General features: G+C 46.9%; 1 protein-coding gene across 3 annotated transcripts in view; it reads left to right on the top strand.

Annotated features, from left to right (window-relative positions):
- LOC121289975 (ectonucleoside triphosphate diphosphohydrolase 4-like) overlaps nucleotides 1–21,171 on the top strand; it is a 105,599-nt gene that overhangs the window by 56,722 nt on the left and 27,706 nt on the right. For all 3 annotated transcript variants that reach the window (XR_005945687.1, XM_041210001.1, XM_041210000.1), the window contains exons 9-11: nucleotides 7,365–7,531; nucleotides 13,235–13,559; nucleotides 18,507–18,592. Coding sequence is in view for 2 of the 3 variants with exons in the window: in XM_041210001.1 (XP_041065935.1) it covers nucleotides 7,365–7,531; nucleotides 13,235–13,559; nucleotides 18,507–18,592 (578 nt within the window). In the remaining variant the exon portion in view is untranslated. The remainder of the gene's footprint in view (nucleotides 1–7,364; nucleotides 7,532–13,234; nucleotides 13,560–18,506; nucleotides 18,593–21,171) is intronic.

Genomic DNA, 21,171 nt, shown 5'->3' with positions numbered 1-21,171 from the left:
ACTCTAGTCTACTTCAGATAGTGTTTTTTTTTAAAAAGTAAATGATCCCTAACTGTTAAATAAAACACACTGGCAACCAGTTAGATGCCCACTAATGCAATTGGCTTACTGCTCTTCCTGGCTTGGGGCTCAATAGGATCCAAATCTGTCATTTAAATTTTCTGCGCCAAAGTAATACTGAATTTTCAATTGCTGCTGTTGTGGCAGGCTCTCACCAATAGATCCACCCCTAATTTAAGCAGTGTGGTTCACCTCCCTCTTCGAGACTTGTCATGGTATTCACCAACGACTTACTGGCAAGGGGCAAACAATGCAGATTTCTCTTGATTTATTGCAGAAATATTCAGCAATCAGCTAAAGACAGGGGGGATGGTGACATAGTGGTAATGTCACTGGACTAGTAATCCAGAGACCCAGGTTAATACTCTGGGGACATAGGTTCAAATCTCACCATGGCAGCTGGTGGAAGTTGAATTCAGTTAATAAATCTGGAAGTGAAAGCTAGCCTCGGTAATGGAAGTATTCTGAAATATGAGGTGGATAGTGATAGACTTCCAGAGGATATAGACAGGTTGGTGGAATGGCAGACATGTGGCAGATGAAATTTAATGGAGGGAAGTGTGAAGTGATACATTTTGGTCAGAAAAACAGGAAGAGAGGTGACATAAAGTAAAGGGTACAAGTCTAAAGGGAATGCCAGAGCAGAGGGACCTGGGTGTATAAATCATTGAAGGTAGCAGGGCAGGTTGAGAAAGCAGTTAATAAATTATTCTGAATCCTGGGTTTTATAAATAGGGGCATAGAGTGCAAAAGCAAGTGAGTTATGAACCTTCATAAAACATTGGTTTAGCCTCAATGTGAAGGTTTTTGAAAGGATGCAGGAACGATTTACGAAAATGGTTCCGCGGATCAGAGACTTTAGTTCTGTGGATAGATTGGCAGAAGCTGGGGCTGTTCACCTTGGGGAACAGAAGGTTAAGAGGAGATTTGTTACACGTGTTCAAAATCATGAGGGATCTGGATAGAGTAAATGGGGAGAAACTTCCCATCAGCAGAAAGTCAAGAACCCTGAGGTGATTAACAAAAGAACCAGGGGTGACATGAGGAATAACTTCTTTATGCAACAAGTAGTTTGAATCTGGAATGCACTGCCTGGGCGTGTAGTGGAGACAGATTCAATTGAGGCTTTCAGAAGGGAACTGGATAATTATCTGAAGAGAAAAGATTTACAGGGCTACAGGGAAAAGGTGGAGGGGTGGGACTAGCTGAGTTGCTGTTGCCGAGAACTGACACAGAGACAATGTGCTGAACATTCATAAGATAAAAGCAAAATACTGCGGATGCTGGAAATCTAGAACAAAAACACCTGGAAAAACTCAGCAGGCCTAACAGCATCTGTGGAGAGGAATACAGTTGACGTTTCGAGTCCGTATGACCCTTCATCAGAACTAAGGAAATAGAGAAATGAGGTGAAATATAAGCTGGTAGAAAGGGGTTGGACAGGTAGAGCTGGATAAGGGGCCAGTGATAGGTGGAGGCAAAGAAGAGATTGCCGAAGGTGTCATAGACCAAAGGACAAAGGGGTGTTGACAGTGGTGATAATACCTAAGGAATGTGCTAATGGAGACATTAAGGGTAGCAAGCAGGACAAGCTAGTGACAGGTAGCCCGAGTGGGGTGGGGGGAAGGGATCGAAATGGGCTAAAAGGTGGAGATAAAACAATAAGTCAAAATACATGTTAAAATAGGTGGGAAAAGAAAACTATATATTTTTTTAAATTATAAATTATTGGAGAAAGGGAGTGGGGATGGAGGAGAGAGTTCATGATCTGAAATTGTTGAACTCGATATTAAGTCCGGAAGGTTGTAAAGTGCCTAGTCGGAAGATGAGGAGCTGTTCCTCCAGTTTGCGTTGAGCTTCACTGGAACATTACAGCAGGCCAAGGACGGACATGTGGGCATGAGAGCAGGGTGGTGTTTTGAAATGGCAAGCGGCAGGGAGGTCTGGGTCATGCTTGCGGTCATCCACATCTTCGGGTTATTGTTTTATCTCCACCTTTTAGCCCATTTTGGTCCCTTCCTCCCACCCCACCCCCACTAGGGCCATCTGCCACTAACTTGTCCTGCTTGATACCCTTAATGTCCCCATTAGCACATTCCTTAGATAATATCACCACCGTCAACACCCCTTTGTCCTTTTGTCTATGGCATCTTTGGCAATCTCTTCTTTGCCTCCACCTATCCCTGGCCCCCTATCCAGGTCTACCTGTCCCACCCCCATCTACCAGCTTATATTTCACCTCATTTCTCTATTTCCTTAGTTCTGATGAAGGGTCATATGGACTCGAAACGTCAACTGTATTCCTCTCCGCCGATGCTGTCAGACCTGTTGAGTTTTTCCAGATATTTTTGTTTTTGTGCTGAATATTCATATTCAGTGAATATTCACTCCTGTGCTGTAACCATTCAATGATTTTAGTGTGGATACATTCAAGGAACTTGATAAACACAGGAGGAAGAAAGAAGTTGAAGGTTACCCTGATAGTGTGATCACGAAGGGTAGGAGGAGCTTTGTGTGGAATATAAGCACCAACATAGATGAGGTGGGCCAAATGGTCTGTTTCTGTGCTGTAAATTCCATGTAAAGCTGTCAGCAGGGAATACAAACACTTTAAGGTGTTTCACATCCTCAGGCCATCACAGCCAAGGAATTAATGTTCAATAGGCAAACGAAGCAGGGTGTTTGGGGATATTGATGCTGCTTTAGATCCCAGGAACCTTGAGCTTCAAAGTCCCTGAATTGCCTGCTTATAAGAAAGCTGTGTGCAGGGAGTTGTAAGGTCTGTATTTTTTAACAGTCAGGGAGCTGTGCAGGAGGGTTACAGCTGTTGCTGCTTCTGAACATTGACTCAGAGACATTCAGCAGCAGCAGCATGAGGCCCTTGTCCCTGGGCCCAGCCTTCCCTCTTCTACCTCGTATCCTCCCCAGGCTCCAGAATCACAGCCACACTGTGAGCTCCAGACATTCCGGTCAACTCTTACCATCTGGCCTGAACTCAAGCTCCAGAAACTCGTGGCCAAACTTGCCCTTGTGCCCCACATAATACCACAGGTAGAATTCACTCGAAATGGTCCCCGCGCTGGCAGCCCCTGAGTCACAAGTCACGCAGTCCCACGTGGGTGTGAGAGGATTTCCCTCCAGTTCCGATTGTTGCCATCAATGAGGCCAAATCCCCCGGCATGTGTTACTCCTGGAAACAAGTAGTTTCAATAGTGGAGGTAGTGAAGATTAAAATCCAGTCAGACAATTAATGGAGTGGATTCCAATGAGATCAGTAGAAACAAAATTCAAGTGGGGCGTATAACAGATGGCCAATCAGCAATGGAGAGTTTATATCATCCAACAATAAATATTAACAGCACTACACTGCTACACTGAGCATGGCATGAGGTAAGTACTTGAAGATGGAGTGCAGTTCATAGCAATTCACACCAGCTTCCCTGAATTATGAGGAGGAAAACAAAGCAAGGCACCCACACGTGGCCACTATGCAGTGACCCTTGTATTGATGTCAGGTGAGGGACAGATTTATTCTTGTTCTCTTCCTGCTCTTCGAGAACCCCTCTCCTCCTCCTGTTCCTCATCTACCCCTTGTCCTCCTGTACCTCAGTCACTCCTCCTCCCATTCATTTTTTCTCGTTTAGTAAATATTTTATTTTTTGTATTAAAAGTTCAACAGCAGACTCTTGTGAATTTGTCTAGTAACTTTTTTCTACTTTCCAAAAATGAGTTAGGATCCATCAAGCCAGGTTTTATTCTGGGATCTGACTTGTCCAGTATTAATATCAGCTGGGATCATAACACTCACTCACCTCTCTTCTCCTCCCATTCCTTATCCACTCTTCTCCTCCTCCTCAACCAACCCTCTCCTCCCGTTCCTCATCCATCTCTCTCCTCCTCCCAATACTCACCCACTCCTCAACTCCTCCTGATCCTAACCTACCCCTCTTTTCCACTCATTCCTCACCACCCCTCTCCTCCTCCTGTTCTTCACCCACGCCTCTCCTCAGTTGACGCTCAGTTTGGGTTCTGCCAGGTCACTCAGCTCCTGACCTCATGACAGCCTTAGTCTGAACATGGACAAAAGAGCTGAAGCCGTGAGGTAAGAGTGACTGCCCTTGACATCAGCATATGACTGAGTGTGGTATCTAGGAATCCTAGCAATACTGGAGTCAATGCAAATCAGGGGGAAAGCTCCTCACTGGTTGGAGTCATACCAAGCACAAAGGAAGATGGTTGTGTTTGTTGGAGATCAATCATCTCAGGTCCAGGACATCATTGCAGGAGCTCCTCAAGGTAGTGTCCTCGGTCCAACCATCTTCAGCTGCTTCATCAATGACCTTCCTTCCATCATAAGGTCAGAAGTGGGGATGTTCTTTGAAGATTTCACAATGTTCATTATTCACAACTCCTCAGTTACTGAAGCAGTCCATGTCCATATGCAGCAAGACTTGAACAAAATTCAGGCTTTGGCTCTTAAGTGGCAAATAACATTCACACCACACAAGTGCCAGGCAATACCATCTCCAACAAGAGATAATCTGTCTCCCCTTGACATTCAGTGGCATTACCATCACTGAATCTCACACTATCAACATCCTGGGGGTTACCATTGACCAGAAACTGAACTGGACCAGCCATATAAATACCCTGACTACAAGTGCAGGTCTGAGGCTGGGAATTCTGCAGAGAGTAATTCACCTCCTGACTCCCCAAAACCTGTCCACTATTTACAAGCCACAAGCCAGAAAGGTGATGGAATACTGTCCACTTGCCTGGAAGAGTGCAGCTCCAACAACACTCGAGAAGCTTGACTCCATCCAGGACAAAGAGTCCCCTCTACCACTTTCAACATCGACTCCCTCCACCACAAATGCACAGTGGCAGCAATGTGTACCATCTACAAGATGCATTGCACGGCAACTCACAAAGGCTCCTTTGACAGCACCTTCTAAACCTGCATCCTCTACCACCTAGAAGGACAAGGACAGCAGATGCATGGAAACACCACCACCTGCAAGTTCCCCGCCAAGCACCATCCTGACTTGGAAATATATTGCCATTCAAAATCCCTGAACTCCCTCCCTAAAAGCATTATGGGTGTACCGACACCACATGGACTGCAGCAGTTCAAGAAGACAACTCGCCACCACCTTCTCAAGGGCAATTAGGGATGGGAAATAAATGCTGGGCCCTGCCAGCGACACCCATATCTCATGGAAGAATATAAAAATCCCTCTCCTCCTGCTCCTCACCCACTCATCTCTTCGTCCTTTTCTTTACCCACCCTTCTACTCTCCCCTCCTCCTCTTCCTCACCCATCCCTCTCTTCCATCTCACTGATCCCTGCTCATCCCATTACTCACCCACCCCTCCTCCTCCTCACTCACCCCTCTCCTCCTGCTTCTCTTCCTCATCCACCCCTCTCTTCCTCCTCCTGTTCCTCACCTATCCCTCTCCTCCTCATCTTTCCCTCTCCTGCTCACCCACCCGTCTCCTCCTCTTCCTCCTCCTCCTCACCCACCCGTCCTCCTTCCATTCCTCACCCACCCCTCTACTCCTGTTCCTCTTCCTCATTCACCTCTCTTTTCCTCCTCCTCACCCACTCCTCCTCTTCCCGTCTCTCATCCACTCCTTGCCTCCTCCTGCCCAGTTAATTTGGGCTGTAATTGCCTTTTTCTTTTCTTATTTATCTAATCATGGTCAGAGAATCACCTACAATGGCTTTTCTTCCTGCTCCCGTACCGTTACCTTTGGTGTCCCGCAAGGGTCTCTCCTTGGCTCCTTATTTCCTATTTGCAAGCTGTCCCTTGGCAACATCATCCAAAAAAAGCAGTGTATGCAGATGTCTCCCAGCTCTATCTCATCCCCACTTCCTTTGATGTTTACACTGTTTCCAAATTGTCAGACTGCTTATCTGATATTCAGTAGTGGGCAAGCAGAAATTTCCTCCACCTAAATATGTTGGAAGACTGAAGCCATTGTCTTCAATTCCTGCTGCAACCAAGTTCCCTAGCCAACAACTTCATTCCTCTCCCTTGCAACTGTCTGACGAAGAATCAGCCACTTTGAACTAAGTTTCCCTTTAATTATAAGGGTTGCTGTGTACGTATTTGTTCTTGGCAAGTTACAGCAGAACATAATTTGCAGTCTGTTGGGTGAAAGGGATGTTGTTTGTAATGGCTCTCGATTTTTGCCAGATGTGATAACAACTGCTGCTTGAGCTGTTGCAGCTCATGGTCCTTCACTGTTGTTTTGAACTATCTGTCTGTAGATAGCAATATTCCAATTCAAGGTTCTGACCAGGGTCAGACTTAGTTGTTGGCTGAATGTATAAAACACAAAGCTCTAACTGACAAGGGAACAACATGGGAGGGAAGCATTGGTAATGTAGGTTATATGGTCACATAGCTGACACTTTATATAAAAGTGGTCAAATTCCTATGGCATTACATACAGGGAGTCAAGACCAAGTGCAATCTCCAGATGAAACAGGATTAAAAGATGTCCTAGGGCATGGAGACATAACTCGAGCCTCGCTTTAAAGTTATACATTCTGTCCTTATTCTTCTGTCATTCTTTGATTTTGTTTTGATTGATGGAGCTCGCATTTATATAGTGCTTTTCATGACCCAAGGACCAAAGTGCTTTTACATCTAATGAAGTGTCAATGTTGTAATATTATAATTAAATAGCAAAATGTGTGGCAGCTAAGGATGCAACCAGTGGAAGTGGTAATAGCATAGGAGTCCTCAGTACAGACTGAAGACAGCTGATTAGCAGATGTAAAATGGAGGCACCACAATGCATAACAAGTTTACATAGGTACTTTTCAGGAAATTTATCACAGAAATGTTGGCAACAATTATGAGTAGAATTTTTAATATTATAGAAACTGAACATAATTTTTAAAGAAAGAGTATCAGCTTTGAGACCCTTTTAAAAAGAGTAAGGATCCCATCACAATGTGGGGCAACCTTTACTCTGAACTTCAGTTGGGCAGTGATCGATGCTGACGCTAGATGGAAGGATTGAAAAAATCATTCCATTCCCAGCACTGATGGATTTCACCTCTGAGAATACAGTTCATCCAAAACATAAAATGGGATTTATTTGTTTTTCATTTCTTTTGGTATTTTCTTTTTTGTAAAGAATGATAGGGGATTATTTTTGAGGGTTTATTTTGATAACTTAGGGAGGAGAACAAGTATTCAAGAGATTGTGAACGATGCATAGAGAAACAATGCATTCATTTAACTTGTAAAAAATTTCATTCTGACTAAGCTGCAGGTTTATCATTGCAGGAAGAAGCTGCTAAAGGTTTATTGGCTGAATTCAACCTTGGCTGTGACTTGCATCACACTGAGCATGTATACAGGGTCTATGTAACTACCTTCCTGGGATTCGGTGGGAATTATGCAAGGCAACGCTATGAAGATCTAATTTTTAATAATACCACTACTACAAATAGGTACGTTACATGTTGTAGGACTGTAGTTTACTGTCAGAAGCCCAAAATTGGACAGCAAGCTTACTGAGAATGGCAATGGCTCAACATGCAGATGATGAAGGCCTGGGTTATCTGACATCAACTGAGAAATGGTTGGCATGTTATGAATGGTTTCAGTGCCCCAAATTAGGAAGTGGAGAATCCCATCGGGTTCATGCTCCTGACTCCTATCCAGCATTCCTTGTTTTAAGTGCCTGAGCATAGCCAATGGGTGAGATCAGGCTCTGTCCTTTGCAGTTAAACTGCTCTTCTTGCTCTCACGTGATGGCTGTTGTAGCAGAGGGCAATCAGCAATCATGAAGGTGCACAAATCGAGGAAGAGGACAAAATGTAGGGGGAATGGGCAGATTTCATAGCAACCAGTTAAAAACCCCCCTTGAAAAGCAGAATGATATTTTTGCCTTACATCACTAAAGGGGAAAGAAAGAACCTTTGTATTTAGGCAGCTTCTTTCATACACTTAAGATGTCCTAAGACACTATTTGTATGTGAGAATATGCTTTGACTTACAGATGCCTAGGATAACCCTGTACTGTGTTAACGGATATTATTTAAATTTGATTTCTACTTCCCCAAAATAGCAGCAAAATTCTGTTATTTCGGTACAACTATTTATCGTAAAACTATATATTTTGAAATTGGCACCACATTGTGCACTAAGTTAGTAATTCTCACTCTCTTCTCTGCAAATGATGTGTAGAATAACAGGAAACAGGTTACTGGCTGGGAATTCATCGAGTGGCTCAGAGGGTTTATATATAGATTAACAATGGATATTTGGGCCGATTTACAGGCTGAGATCCACGTGTGTGCTGCGAGCGCCTGGGTGTGTGCATGTAATACTGGATACCTGCAATTCATTGCAAAGCTGTACTGTAATTAGAGTTTAGGCAGCTTGTGCTCAAGAAGCTGGACACCATTCAGGACAAAACAGCCCACTTGACTGACACCCCATCCACCACCTTAAACACCTACTGGTTACCTACATGTCATCAAGACAATCTTAAGTACATATAAAACTGATTTCAAAAATCGAGTCAAAAACAAAACAGCAGTATATAAATGTGACTTCGGAATTTAGATGGGTAATATTTTTGAGATAGTGGCCGGGATTTTCCATGTCTGCTGGCTTCATCCATGTTTGTTGGCGTGAACGGACAATATGGCGAGATCGGTTTCATGACGGCGAGAAACCAGTTGCGTTTCTCGCCATCAGACGTTGGGAAACTCATTGTAATACATTTGCATATCATTTATTAGGCCAGCCTTGCAGAATTGTTCACCGCTGCCACCACCCCCAGCGCACACACACACACAGACACCCTCCCCCTGAGCTGGATCATCTGCCTGTGTTTCACGACAGCTTATATAAGGTATGCACTTCCCAGACTGCACTTTTCATGTGCGACTTCAAGGCTTGTTTGCCTACCTTGCTTTGGTCAGCATTCGCAGTCATCAATGCCAGGCTTCACCGACGGCACCATATCACTTTTAGGGGGGTTTCACGGGCAGGTCTCTACCTACCAGATCAGCCACATGTGGCCGGCTTTTCCACAGCTGCAGGCCAAGGGTTTGCTTGTGGGAGGGGGAGAAGTGGCCTCAGGAAAAGGACCAGGTGGCTGTACTGGGGAAGGGGGGTATTCCAGGGTTTGTGTGGGAGCGCATGTTGATCGGTGCAAGTGGCCTCAAGATGGTGAGGGCTGAGGGGGCAGCCTCCAGCGGAAATGAGGCCAGATGGACATGTGAGGGTATGAGTGTGAGAATGAGTGGTGATGTCCCTTGAGCTGGCAGTGAGTGAGATGCCAGTGAATGGGCGGAATTTTCCCAGAATTGCACTAAGTGCGGTAGCGGGTGGGTAAAATGGAGTCCTAACCGCCTGACGAAAATGACGGGTTTTCACGCCGTATCTTCCCCAGCCCACCTCATTATTTATGCATCCTCGGGAAACACGCCGTTTCCATGGTGGGCTCTCATTCGTCCGCTCGCTATCACCTCACTGTTGCATCACGCTGGCTACCATCTTTAAAAGGCAGCTGCCAGCAAAACACTCATCGCCACCAGCTCACCGCCGCTGTCCAGGAAACAAGGCCAGCAAAGGAAAGAAGACTGCAACCCCCCCGCTTCAATGACGGGTCCCTTGAGCGACTGCTGGATGCCATGGAGGCCCGACAGGATTTGCTCTGGCCGCTGGGTGGGCAGCAATGTCACCAACCCGGCTTGGGAGGTGATGGCAGTGGTGGTCAGTGCAAACACCCTGCGGAGGAGGACAGCGACCCAGTGCCGCAAAAGGATGAATGATCTCCTCCTTTCTGCCAGGCTCTTTTCATCACTCCCAAATCTCACACTCTCAAACCCATCACACATCCACAGGGCCCTCACTCACTGCCAGTGCAAGGGACATCACCATTCACTCTCTCACACACACTGTCATTGTCCTCATCCCATCCATGGGACCATTCACCACCCACACAGGCCAGGCATAGTTATCATCTGGCCTGGCAGGATACACTCTCCCCATCTGTATCCATGCAGGACAAACTAGCTCCCAACAGTGGGGGGAAAGGCCTGAGACAGGTGGATGGATGCCAGAGATCAAAGTTCTCACAGAATTTCAAAACAGAGCCATCCAGCTGGTGGGCGGTGACCTAGACCAGTCCAGTGCTGACGGGGAGGTCGGCGCTGCTCTACCAAGTGAGGATCCAGCAGTGCAACATCCATCAGACAACCATGCCGTGAGTGATGTGTCCTGTTTCACAGGCCACTACCATGCACTAATTATCTCCACTTGCTTTCGCAGGCAACATCTGCCAAACAGTCAACAGAGTCCATGACCCAGGGCCTCCAATCAAGCTTCGAAGAAATCTCTGAAGAGAAATCTGAAGGTCTTCTCCCTGAAGTCCCATCACAGCGCTCACCCACACCCTGCACCAGTGCAGAGACACACACCTCAGTGGGACCTAGCTTTAGAGTAGCCTTGGGATCACAATCTGGTGAGCACATCGCGCTTTCTGATCCACAGCAGGCAGAGGCAGGGACTTCCCAGGTCCCCAGCACTTGGAGGATTGCTGGAGGCCAGAACGTTGCTGAGTCAGATGATGAGCCTCTGGACTTGGTCATGTCACAGTTGCTGGAGCTGCAAAGGCAAGCTAGGGAACAACAGGACTTCTCAGATTGCAGGGCACAATGGAGGAGTCCGTCCGTCTTCAGGCTGAGGTGATAGTGCCGGCATTGCCAACGCACCAAGGTCAACACTGGCAGGATGACGGTCGCCATGGAGACCTTGGTCCAGAATGTCACTCTTGCACTGCTGCACGGGCTTAACTCCATCGCTGATCTATAGTTGGCCTCCAACAATGTGAACGCAAGAGGGGTGCTGGGCAGCTCGATCTCATTCCAGCTACGCCTTCCGCTCACAGAGTCAGCCAAGGGCCCCCCAGCACCCACAGGGAGGAGGATCAGCAGGTGCAACCTCCGGGGCCATCCACCCAGGTGACTGTAGAAGTGACAGGCCCATCTGAATCCCCTCTTCCTGTGACTTCCGCAGATCCAGCTTCACAGGCCGAGGAGGGTGCCACTGCCACACAGCAGGACCCCGAAAGCAGCCCTCCAAGTCTTGGCCCTCCAGAGGACGCTGCCAAAGTCATCACAGACCGGGCATCACAGTCAGCAGGCTGTCTGCACCTCTGCTGTGGATGCCCGGGGAGCACCCAGACGTAGTGGCAGGGTTAGGAAAGTTAAGTAAGAGTAGTTGCACAGCCTGGACACAGGTGTTGATGATTTTGTACATACAGTTCACCTTTGTCAATAAACTCCTAAGAATGTCACCCTGCCTGTGGCTCCATGTTCTGATGAATAGTGTCCTTGTCACTCACATGTGAAACCTTTCTGCACAAGATAAAAAGCAGCTGCCTCAGCCCAAGGCCTCTTCCCTGTGCTCCACAACTTTCAGACCACAGTGGTGGTCCAGCCTCACACTCCCTGGAAACAGTGCACATACCTGCAGGATACGTTTCTGGTGGTTGCATACCAGCTGCACATTCAGTGAGTGGAAGCCCTTGCGGTTGATGAAGTCCACTGAGTGTAGCGATGGAGACCTAAGCACCACATGAGTGCAGTCAGTCGCACCCTGCAACTGTGGGAGTCCTGAGATCCGGACAAATCCAGTGGCCCTTGCATCCTGGCTGTCCCAATCCCTGGATGGCTAGAAATGAGTGCGCTGCATGGCTGCCCTGTCAACCTGCGACGTGGGGGACACTGGATGCTGAGATTGCAAAGGGCTATGAGTGCCTCCAGCAATGCTACATGGACAGCGTTGGTGAGGAGATTGTACAACATGTGCAGTCCAACTGCTCCACGGCCCAATAAATTGGTGGCAGACTCAAAGTTTGTGGTGGGGAAGTGGGGTAAGGTATGGAGTGCCTTGTGGCCCTTTGGTGCCTCTGTGTTGAATGCATGGGCGAGCAGGCTAGGAGCCTGACCCCAGTCATATCATTTGGCTGCGCCTGATCTGCCTCAGTTGCAGCGGCATGGTCAGTCTATACAGGTGTCCCGAATGCGTGGGCACTCCCCTCACTTACCCTGCCCCCCCCCCCCTCCTAGATTGCCTGTGCGCGGGATGCAGCATCAGGGCAGAACTTGACACCCCCCCCCCCCCCCCCCCCCCCCCCACCCTCAGCAGTCAACTCCGAGGCTGGCCAGCACTTGCCCCCGGGCCACCCACTCCCCCTGGTCAACAGGCAAGCCCCCAAAGTGGATGCTGCCAAATGCGCGTCGCCTGCGTGCGGTTGTGAACCACATCGGTGTGGTTTCCCGCCGACGTGGGCAGATGTTATGGCAGGGTTCCGAGAGTCTTGGCAGAATGGCCTTCTAATTATATGCTAATGTATTACAATTAGCTCCCCGCTGACCAATGGCAGGAAACGCAGCCCATCATTGGCGGGCTGAGCGGAAGATCGCGACCTGCCTTCACGCCCTCGTGAAACGGGTCCCGCCATATTTTCCACGCACACCACCTATCACACCCACCGCCAGCATGTCAGAAAATTCCGCCCAATGTGTGATGGGCTTGAGCGTGAGAGTTTAGAGTGATGGGATGGTTGCCTTACCCTGGCTGCACGGATTAGATCATTCATCCTCTAGCTGCATTGGATGACCAATCCCTTCTGTGCAGCATTGGCACCGATCACCACCGCCATCGCCTACCAAGCCGGAGTGGTAATGTAGCTGCCTCTCCTGCGGCCAGAGCGGGATAGAGGACATCATAGCGAGCCTCCACAATGTCCAGAAGGCACTCAAGGGCTGTAGTCTTCTTGCCTTTCGGAGCCGTGTGTTCTTTGCTGCTGTTCTGGGCTGGAAGGACTGAGCAGAGCTGAACTTTAAATGTGGTGCCTAGCATGATGAAGAGGTGAGGTGGCAGGTGAATTGGAAACAACATGTATCCTGGGAATTCATAATTAATGTGGCGGGTTTGGGACAATGCAGTGTGAAAAGCCAGCATTGCGGCCGGCGGGTAAGATGTCGTTTTTCTCACCCTCTACTGAACTCAGTGCGAATCCAGGACAATTCCGCCCAGCGTCCAAATGGAACAAATGATAGAGAAAGGAAAGACTGTTTAATTCGCTGGAGATATATTTTGGAATATAAAGAAGTTACTTTTTATTGCAGATTACTTGGCCAGCATATGGGTGTGAATGAGGAGAGTCCCTACCTCGATCCCTGCTTGTCTGTTGAAACAACCGACACCATTCAGAAGGATGAACAGACGTTGCTCTTGAAAGGAACAGGGAACTTTGACGAGTGTTGCAAGCAAATAAAACCATTCCTAAACAAAGGGAATGGGGCCAACACATCGCTCAATGGGGTTTATCAGTCACCCATTGACTTCTATAATAGTGAATTCTACGGATTCTCTGAGTTTTATTACTGTACTGAAGACGTGTTGCGCATGGGAGGTCAATATGTTGGTGTTAAGTACACAAAAGCAGCCCAGGTATGGAAGTCTAGTGCCTCTCTTGCATGCTTATAAGAATCATTTTTATCAAATCCAACATATAGAATGTTAACATATAGAATGTACAGCACAGAGGTCATTATTTTTTATTCTTTCATGGGATGTGGATGTTGCTAACTAGGCCAGCGTTTATTTCCCATCCCTAATTGCCCTTAAGAAGGTGGTGGTGAGCTGCCTTCTTGAACTGCTGCAGTCCATGTGGTGTAGGTACACCAATAGTGCTGTTAGGAAGGGAGTTCCAGGATTTTGACCTAGTGATAGTGAAGGAACGGTGATATAGTTCCAAGTCAGAATAGTGCGTGGCTTGGACGAGAACTTCTAGATGGTGGTGTTCCCATGTGTCTGTTTCCCTTGTCCTTCTAGATCGTAGAGGCTGCGAGTTTGGAATGTGTGGTTGAAGGAACGTTGTTGAGTTACTGCATTGCATCCTGTCAATGGTACACACTGCTGCCACTGTTCATCGGCGGTGGAGGGAGTGAATGTTTAAGGTGGTGGATGGGGTGCCCATCAAGTGGTCTGCTTTGTCCTGAATGGTGTCCAGCTTTTTGAGTGTTGTTGGAGCTGCACTCATCCAGGCAAGTGGAGAGTATTCCATTACACTCCTGACTTGTGGACAGTCTTTTGAAAGTCAGAAGGTGAGTTACTCATCTCATAGTTCCCAGCCTCTGATCTGCTCTTGTAGCTAGAGTATTTGTATGGCTGGCCCAGTTCAGTTTCTGGTCAATGCTAACCCTCAGGATGTTGACGACAATGCCATTGATGGAGATGGTTAGATTCCTTCCGGTTGGAGATTTGATGGAATTTTTCGAGGAGGTGACTAATTGTATAGATTAGGGTGGTGCAATTGATGTAGTCTACATGGACTTTAATAAAGCTTTTGACAAGGTCCCGCACGGGAGAATGGTCAAGAAGGTAAGAGCCCATGGGATCCAGGGCAATTTGGCAAATTGGATCCAAAATTGGCTTAGTGGCAGGAAAGCAGAGGGTGATGGTCAAAGGTTGTTTTTGCAATTGGAAGCCTGTAATGAGTGGCGTATCGCAGGGATCAGTGCTGGGACCCTTGCTGTTTGTAGTGTACATTAATGATTTAGACATGAATAGAGGAAGTATGATCAGTAAGTTCGCAGATGACACAAAAATTGGTGGTGTCGTAAATAGTGAGGAGGAACGCCTTAGATTACAAGGTGATATAGATGGGCTGATAAGATGGGTGGAGCAGTGGCAAATGGAATTTAATCTTGAGAAGTGTGAGGTGATGCATTTTGGGAGGACTAACGCAGCAAGGGAATACATAATGAATGGTAGGACCCTAGGAAGTACAGAGGATCTGAGGGACCTTGGCGTACATGTCCATAGATCCTTGAAGGAAGCAGCACAGGTAGATAAGGTATTTAAGAAGGCATATGGGATATTTGCTTTTATTAGCCAAGGCATAGAATATAAGAGCAGGGAGGTTATGTTGGAGCTGTATAAAATGTTAGTTAGGCCACAGCTGGAGTACTGTGTACAGTTCTGGTCGCCACACTATAAGAAGGATGTGATTGCACTGGAGAGGGTGCAGAGGAGATTCACCAGGATGTTGCCTGGGCTGGAGCGTTTCAGCTATGAAGGGAGACTGGATAGGATAGGCTGTTTTCCTTAGAGCAGAGAAGGCTGAGGGGGGACTGATAGAGGTATATAAAATTATGAGGGGTCTAGATAGAGTAGATAGGAAGAAGCTTTTCCCCTTAGCGGAGGTGTCAATAACCAGGGGTATAGATTTAAGGTAAGGGGCAGGGGGTTTAGAGGAAAAATGTTTTCACCCAGAGGGTGGTTGGAATCTGGAACATACTGCCTGAGGGGGTGGTACATGCAGGAACCCTCACAGTATGTAAGAAGTGTTTAGATGAGCACTTGAAACACCATAGCATACAGGGCTACGGACCAAGTGCTGGAAAATGGGATTAGAATAGATAGGTGCTTGATGACTGACACGGACATGCTGGGAGCAAAGCTCTGTTTCTGTGCTGTATAACTCTATGACTATGACTATCGTCATTGCCTGGCATTCGTGTGGTGTGAATATTATTTGCCACTTATCTGCCCAAGTCTGAATATTGTTCAGGTCTTGCTGCATAAGGACACGGACAGCTTCAGTATCTGAGGAGTCACAAATGGTGCTGAACATTGTGCAATGATTAGCGAAAATCCCACTCCTGATCTTTCATGGGAGAGAAAGTCATTGGTAAAGTAGCTAAAGATGATTGGCCCTAGGACACTACCCTGAGGAACTCCTGCAGTGCTGTAGGGGGACTGAGATGATTGGCTTACAACAACCACAACATCTTCCTTTGTGCTAGGTATGACTCCAACCAGTGGAGAGTTTTCCCCCGATTCCCATTGACTCCAGTTATGCTAAGGCTTCTTGATGCCACACTTTGTCAAATGCTGTCTTGATGCCAAGGGCAGTCACTCTCACTTCACCTTTGGAGTTCAGCACTTTTGTCCATATTTGGACAAATTCTGTAAAGAGGTCAGGAGTTGAGTGGTCCTGGTGGAACCCAAACTGAGCGTCAGTGAGCCGGTTATTGCTGAGTAAGTGCCACATGGTAGCACTGGCAATGACACCTTCCATCACTTTGCTGGTGATCAATAGTGATGGGGCAGTAATCGATGGCATTGGATTTGCCCTACTTCTTGTGGACAGGTTATAAATGGGCAATTTTTCACATTGCCAGTTGGATGCCAGTGTTGTAACTGCACTGGAACAGCTTGGCTAGGATTGCAGCTAGTTCTGGAGCATAAATCTTAAGTACTATTGCCTGAAATTTTTCGGGGCCCATTGCCTTACAGTATCCAATGCCTTCAGCCATTTCTTGATATTAAATGGAGTGAATTGAATTGGCTGAAGACTGGAACCTGTGATGCTGGGAACCTCGAAAGGAGGCTGAGATGGATCATCCATTCAGCCCAATTGATCCATGCAAGTGTATATGCTCCATATGAGCATCCTCCCACCCTCTTCATCGAACTGTATCAGCATAGCCTTATATTCTTTTTTCCCTAATGTGCTTAACTAGGTTTCCCTTTATCGCACCAATGCTGTTCATCTCAACCACTCCTTGTGTGGAGAGCTCTACATTCCTAACTAATTCTCTTGAACAGAAATGGGTGATATTTCATAGATAGGAGAGGTTGCTTGAGGCATTTTCACTCATCTATCCAGAACGATGTTGCAATTTATTTTTCTTCACTCCCCTCAGTCTCTTCCCTCCCACTGCCATCATGGTATCCAGTATCAAGCATTATTGTCTGTATGGCACTATCTAGAAATCTGTTCCCTTTTTCTGTGATATCAGTACTAAATTTTCCTTTCATAAATTTAAATCATTGCCACCTTTTATTGCTATCATCAGTTTAGCTTGAGGCAATATTCCAGATCTACCTTTGCTACACCATTTAAAGGACAAATGATTTAAATAGTTCTCGTGATATCCCAATGTACTTTCTAACCATTGGAATACCTTCTGATGCAAAAGATGCACATGGAATGATCACACAGAAAGTAAATGAATGAATGACCAGACTATCTGTTTTTGATGTGGTTGGCCAAGGGATTAATGTTGGCCAGCACTTTGGGAGACACCCAGAGTTCTCCCAATGAATAGGTAGTTTACCATCTTCTATACCTCTCCAGGATGACTTCACAGTCACCTCTTTCTCAATCCGAAAGCCCCATTTCCTCTTGATGCCAACATCTCCTGACGCTAGAGGTCTTTAATGGATTATCCTCAAGGCTTGAGTGCCTATCTTGCATCTTGGTGATTAGAACTGGACACAGTACATGAGAAGTGGTCCGACTAAAGCAGTTTGAGTATATCTTCCCTGGCTAGTGTTGGGGTTCTCTGTGCCATTTGCCTTGATGTTCACTACTTCACAGTGATTGTCTAGTCTAAAACTGCATAGTCTTTCAACATCATCCATCTTCCACATATACTCGCATTGGCATCACAGGTAACTGCAGCAACCCAAGTTCAAAGTTTTAGCTGCTCTTAGTTGGTTTCTGAATAGGATCTTCATTGTCTCATACATAGCAATAGCAATAAGGTGTGAAAGGAAAGTTGACTGTTTTTTAAAATTATCTTATAAATTTAGTCAGGTGATTTTCCCCTGATTTCACCAGTAGTTTCTGATGTCTCTCCCACACATGATAGAATTGCAATGTATTCTGGAAGGATTTACAAAGGCACCATGGAGTAATGGGAAAGTAAGAAACTTCAGTCAAACTCAAGATGACCAAGGACATAGATGGTAACTGCAGAAAATCTTCAACACCTGCTTCAGGACAGCGTTTTCTCAAATTTCTTGTTCTGCACCTGACCGCCTTTCCATTTGATCCAAACCTCTGACCAGCCTGCGGTGATGGGAGTGGGACAGCGTGTGCACAGTTGTCGGGAAGCCAGCCGATCAGAGAGACAGTGTCAGGTTCAAAGAAAAAGGCAGCGAGTGAATATGAAGCTTGCACCACAAGAAATAGGAGATAGGACACAGCCTCACCAAGTCTCACTGACAGAGGTCTTGCCTTTTTTCTTTCTCTGGATGTGGGTGACACTGGCAAGACATTTATTTTCTGTGACTTGGTATTCATTTAACTACACGTCGGGAATTAGTCTGAAACTGGCAAGGATGAACCAGTTAGTCTGTTACTTACAATTCTGCAGTTCCAAATCACCAGAACCCAGTTTCACATTTGAGAAAAGCAGTGAACAGTAAAGCAACAATTAGAATTTGCCATTGCATCTGCAAACACATTGACTAGACTATACTGAATGTGTAGTTGTGCATTATTATCTATGCAAACCTGATGAGAGTTGGTTCCAAGACAAGTTTTTGTGGTAACTGAATGCCTTTAAGATTAATTTTATTCCATCCCAACATTTTTTTTAGGATTATTGTGCTACCAAATGGACAACGTTAAAAGAACGGTTTGATCTCAATCTGTTTTCATCCCACGCTGACCTTCACAGATTGAAGTAAGTGTGCCAAAGACTTATCTTAACGCCACAGAAGCTTGAGCAGAACCACTTAAATCTCTGCCCAAGTAAACTTTCAAGGATGTGATTGATGTGTGTGCGCACCAGTATACCAACTGAGATGCTGCGTAAAGTGCATTTCATGTGACACCGTGTACGGATTGTCCTGTGAATCATCCAACACAATCAGGTAATTCCATACTTCAGGGTTGGCGATAGTGTTGAGTAGAGAAGGACATAACTTGACAGGGCAGTTAGGGATGGGCAATAAATGCAAATAGAATTATGATATTATTACTATAACAGAGATCTGGCTCAAAGAAGGGCAGGACTGAGTGTTCCTGGGTACAAGGTGTTTAGGAGAGGCAGAAAAGGTGGCGGAATGGCAGTGTTGATTCAAGATGGCAATACAGTACTGGAGAGACAGGATGTTCCAGAGGGTTCAAGGGCAGAATTTCTCTGGCTAGAGGTAAGGAATGAAAAAGGTGCAATAACATTGATCGGTGTAGTATGTAGACCGCCAACTAGTGAATGGGATGTAGAGAAACAAATTTACAAAGAAATTATAGACCAGTGCAAGATTTGTAGAACAATTATAATGGGGGACTTCAACTATCCAAATACAGACTGGGATAGGAATAGTGAAAAGGGTCAAGAGGGCCGAGAATTCCTGGAATGCTTAAGATAATTTTCTGCAGCAATATGTTTCCAGTCCAACCTCCAGAGAGGTCAGGCACTGTTGGACCTGGTTCTGGGGAATGACTTGACCCAAATGGATCGAATATCAGTAGGAGAGCATTTAGGGGACAGTGACCATTGTATATAAGGTTTAGGTTGGTTATGGAAAAGGACAGGGAACAATCCAGGACAGGGATAATTAATTGGGAGAAAGCCAACTTCGATGGGATGAGAATGTATCTGAGCCGAGTGAGTTGGAATCAAATGTCGGCAGAAACGACAGTGGCTGGGCAATGGGCAACAAAGGGCACGGAGAGTGGCGGGGACTTCAGTTTGAAAAGGACGTGGAGAGCGGAAGAGACTTCAGTTTGACAGGGGCGCGGAGAGCGGTGGGAACTTCAGGAGAGAGAAGTTAAAACAGCGAGACTTTGGGAGAGAGAGGTTAAAACAGCAAGACTCAAGTAGGAGTAAAGGTAAAATAAAACCAAGGGTCCATATTCTATTTAGTTAAGATATGTATGGGGACCTCAGTCCCGTGATTTGCACATGCTGTACTATGTGGGAAATCCTAGACACTCCTGGCGGTGTGGATGACCACGTGTGCAGGAGGTGCCTCCAACTGGAGCAACCCAAGCTCCGGGTTTTGCAGCTCGAGTGGCAGCTGGGGGCACTACTGTGCCTTCCTGAGGCTGAGAGGTTCGTGGATAATACGTTTCAGGACATGGTCACCCCGCAGCTTCAGGACGTGGTCACCCCGCAGCTTCAGGACGTGGTCACCCCGCAGCTTCAGGACGTGGTCACCCCGCAGCTTCAGGACGTGGTCACACCGCAGCTTCAGGACGTGGTCACCCCGCAGCTTCAGGACGTGGTCACCCCGCAGCTTCAGGACGTGGTCACCCCGCAGCTTCAGGACGTGGTCACCCCGCAGCTTCAGGACGTGGTCACCCCGCAGCTTCAGGACGTGGTCACCCCGCAGCTTCAGGACGTGGTCACCCCGCAGCTTCAGGACGTGGTCACCCCGCAGCTTCAGGACGTGGTCACCCCGCAGCTTCAGGACGTGGTCACCCCGCAGCTTCAGGACGTGGTCACCCCGCAGCTTAAGGAAGTGCAAGCAGAGAGGTAATGGGTGACCACCAGACAGAAGAATGGGACCAGGCAGGTAGTGAGGGAATCCCTCGAGTGCATCTCGCTCGCAAACTGTTTTTCAGCCTTGGAAAACAGTGAGAGTGACGGTTCCTCAGTGGAGGCCGACCAGAGCCAAGGCCATGGCATTGTGGGTGGTTCAGCTGCTCAGGGGGGAAGGACGAATTGTGGAAGAGCAATAGTGGTAGGGGTTTCATTAGTGAGGGGAGTAGACAGGCACTCTTGTGGCCATAGACGTGACTCCAGGATGGTACGTTGCCTCCCAGGTGTCAGGATCAAGGATGTGACGGAACGGCTGCAAGGTGTTCTGAAAGGGGGAGGGTGAACAGCAAGAGGTCGTGATCCATATTGAGACCAATGACATAGGAAGAAAGAAAAACAAGGTCCTGCAAGCAGACTTTAGGGAGTTAGGTAGGAAATTGAAAAGCGGGACTTCAAAGGTAGTAATCTCCGGATTACTCCTGGTGCTACATGGTAGTGAGTATAGGAACAGAAGGATAGAGCAGATTAATGCGTGGCTGGAGAGATGGTACAGGAGGGAGGGATTTAGATTGGGACTATTTGTGGGGGAGGTGGGACCTGTGAAAGTTGGACGGGTTGCATCTGAACAGGAACAGGACCAACATTCTCGTGGGGAGGTTTGCTAATGCTGTTGGGGTGGATTTAAACTAAATTGGCAGAGGGGTGGGATCCTGAAAAGTAGTTCAAAGGGGAGAGAAGCTGAGATGGAATTAGAAGTTAAAATGCTAATAAGTGAG

This window comes from Carcharodon carcharias, chromosome 17, assembly GCF_017639515.1.
Source record: "Carcharodon carcharias isolate sCarCar2 chromosome 17, sCarCar2.pri, whole genome shotgun sequence".
NCBI lineage: Eukaryota > Metazoa > Chordata > Chondrichthyes > Lamniformes > Lamnidae > Carcharodon > Carcharodon carcharias.
Note: the sequence above shows the minus strand (reverse complement) of the source record. Positions and strands in the feature narration are given on the sequence as shown.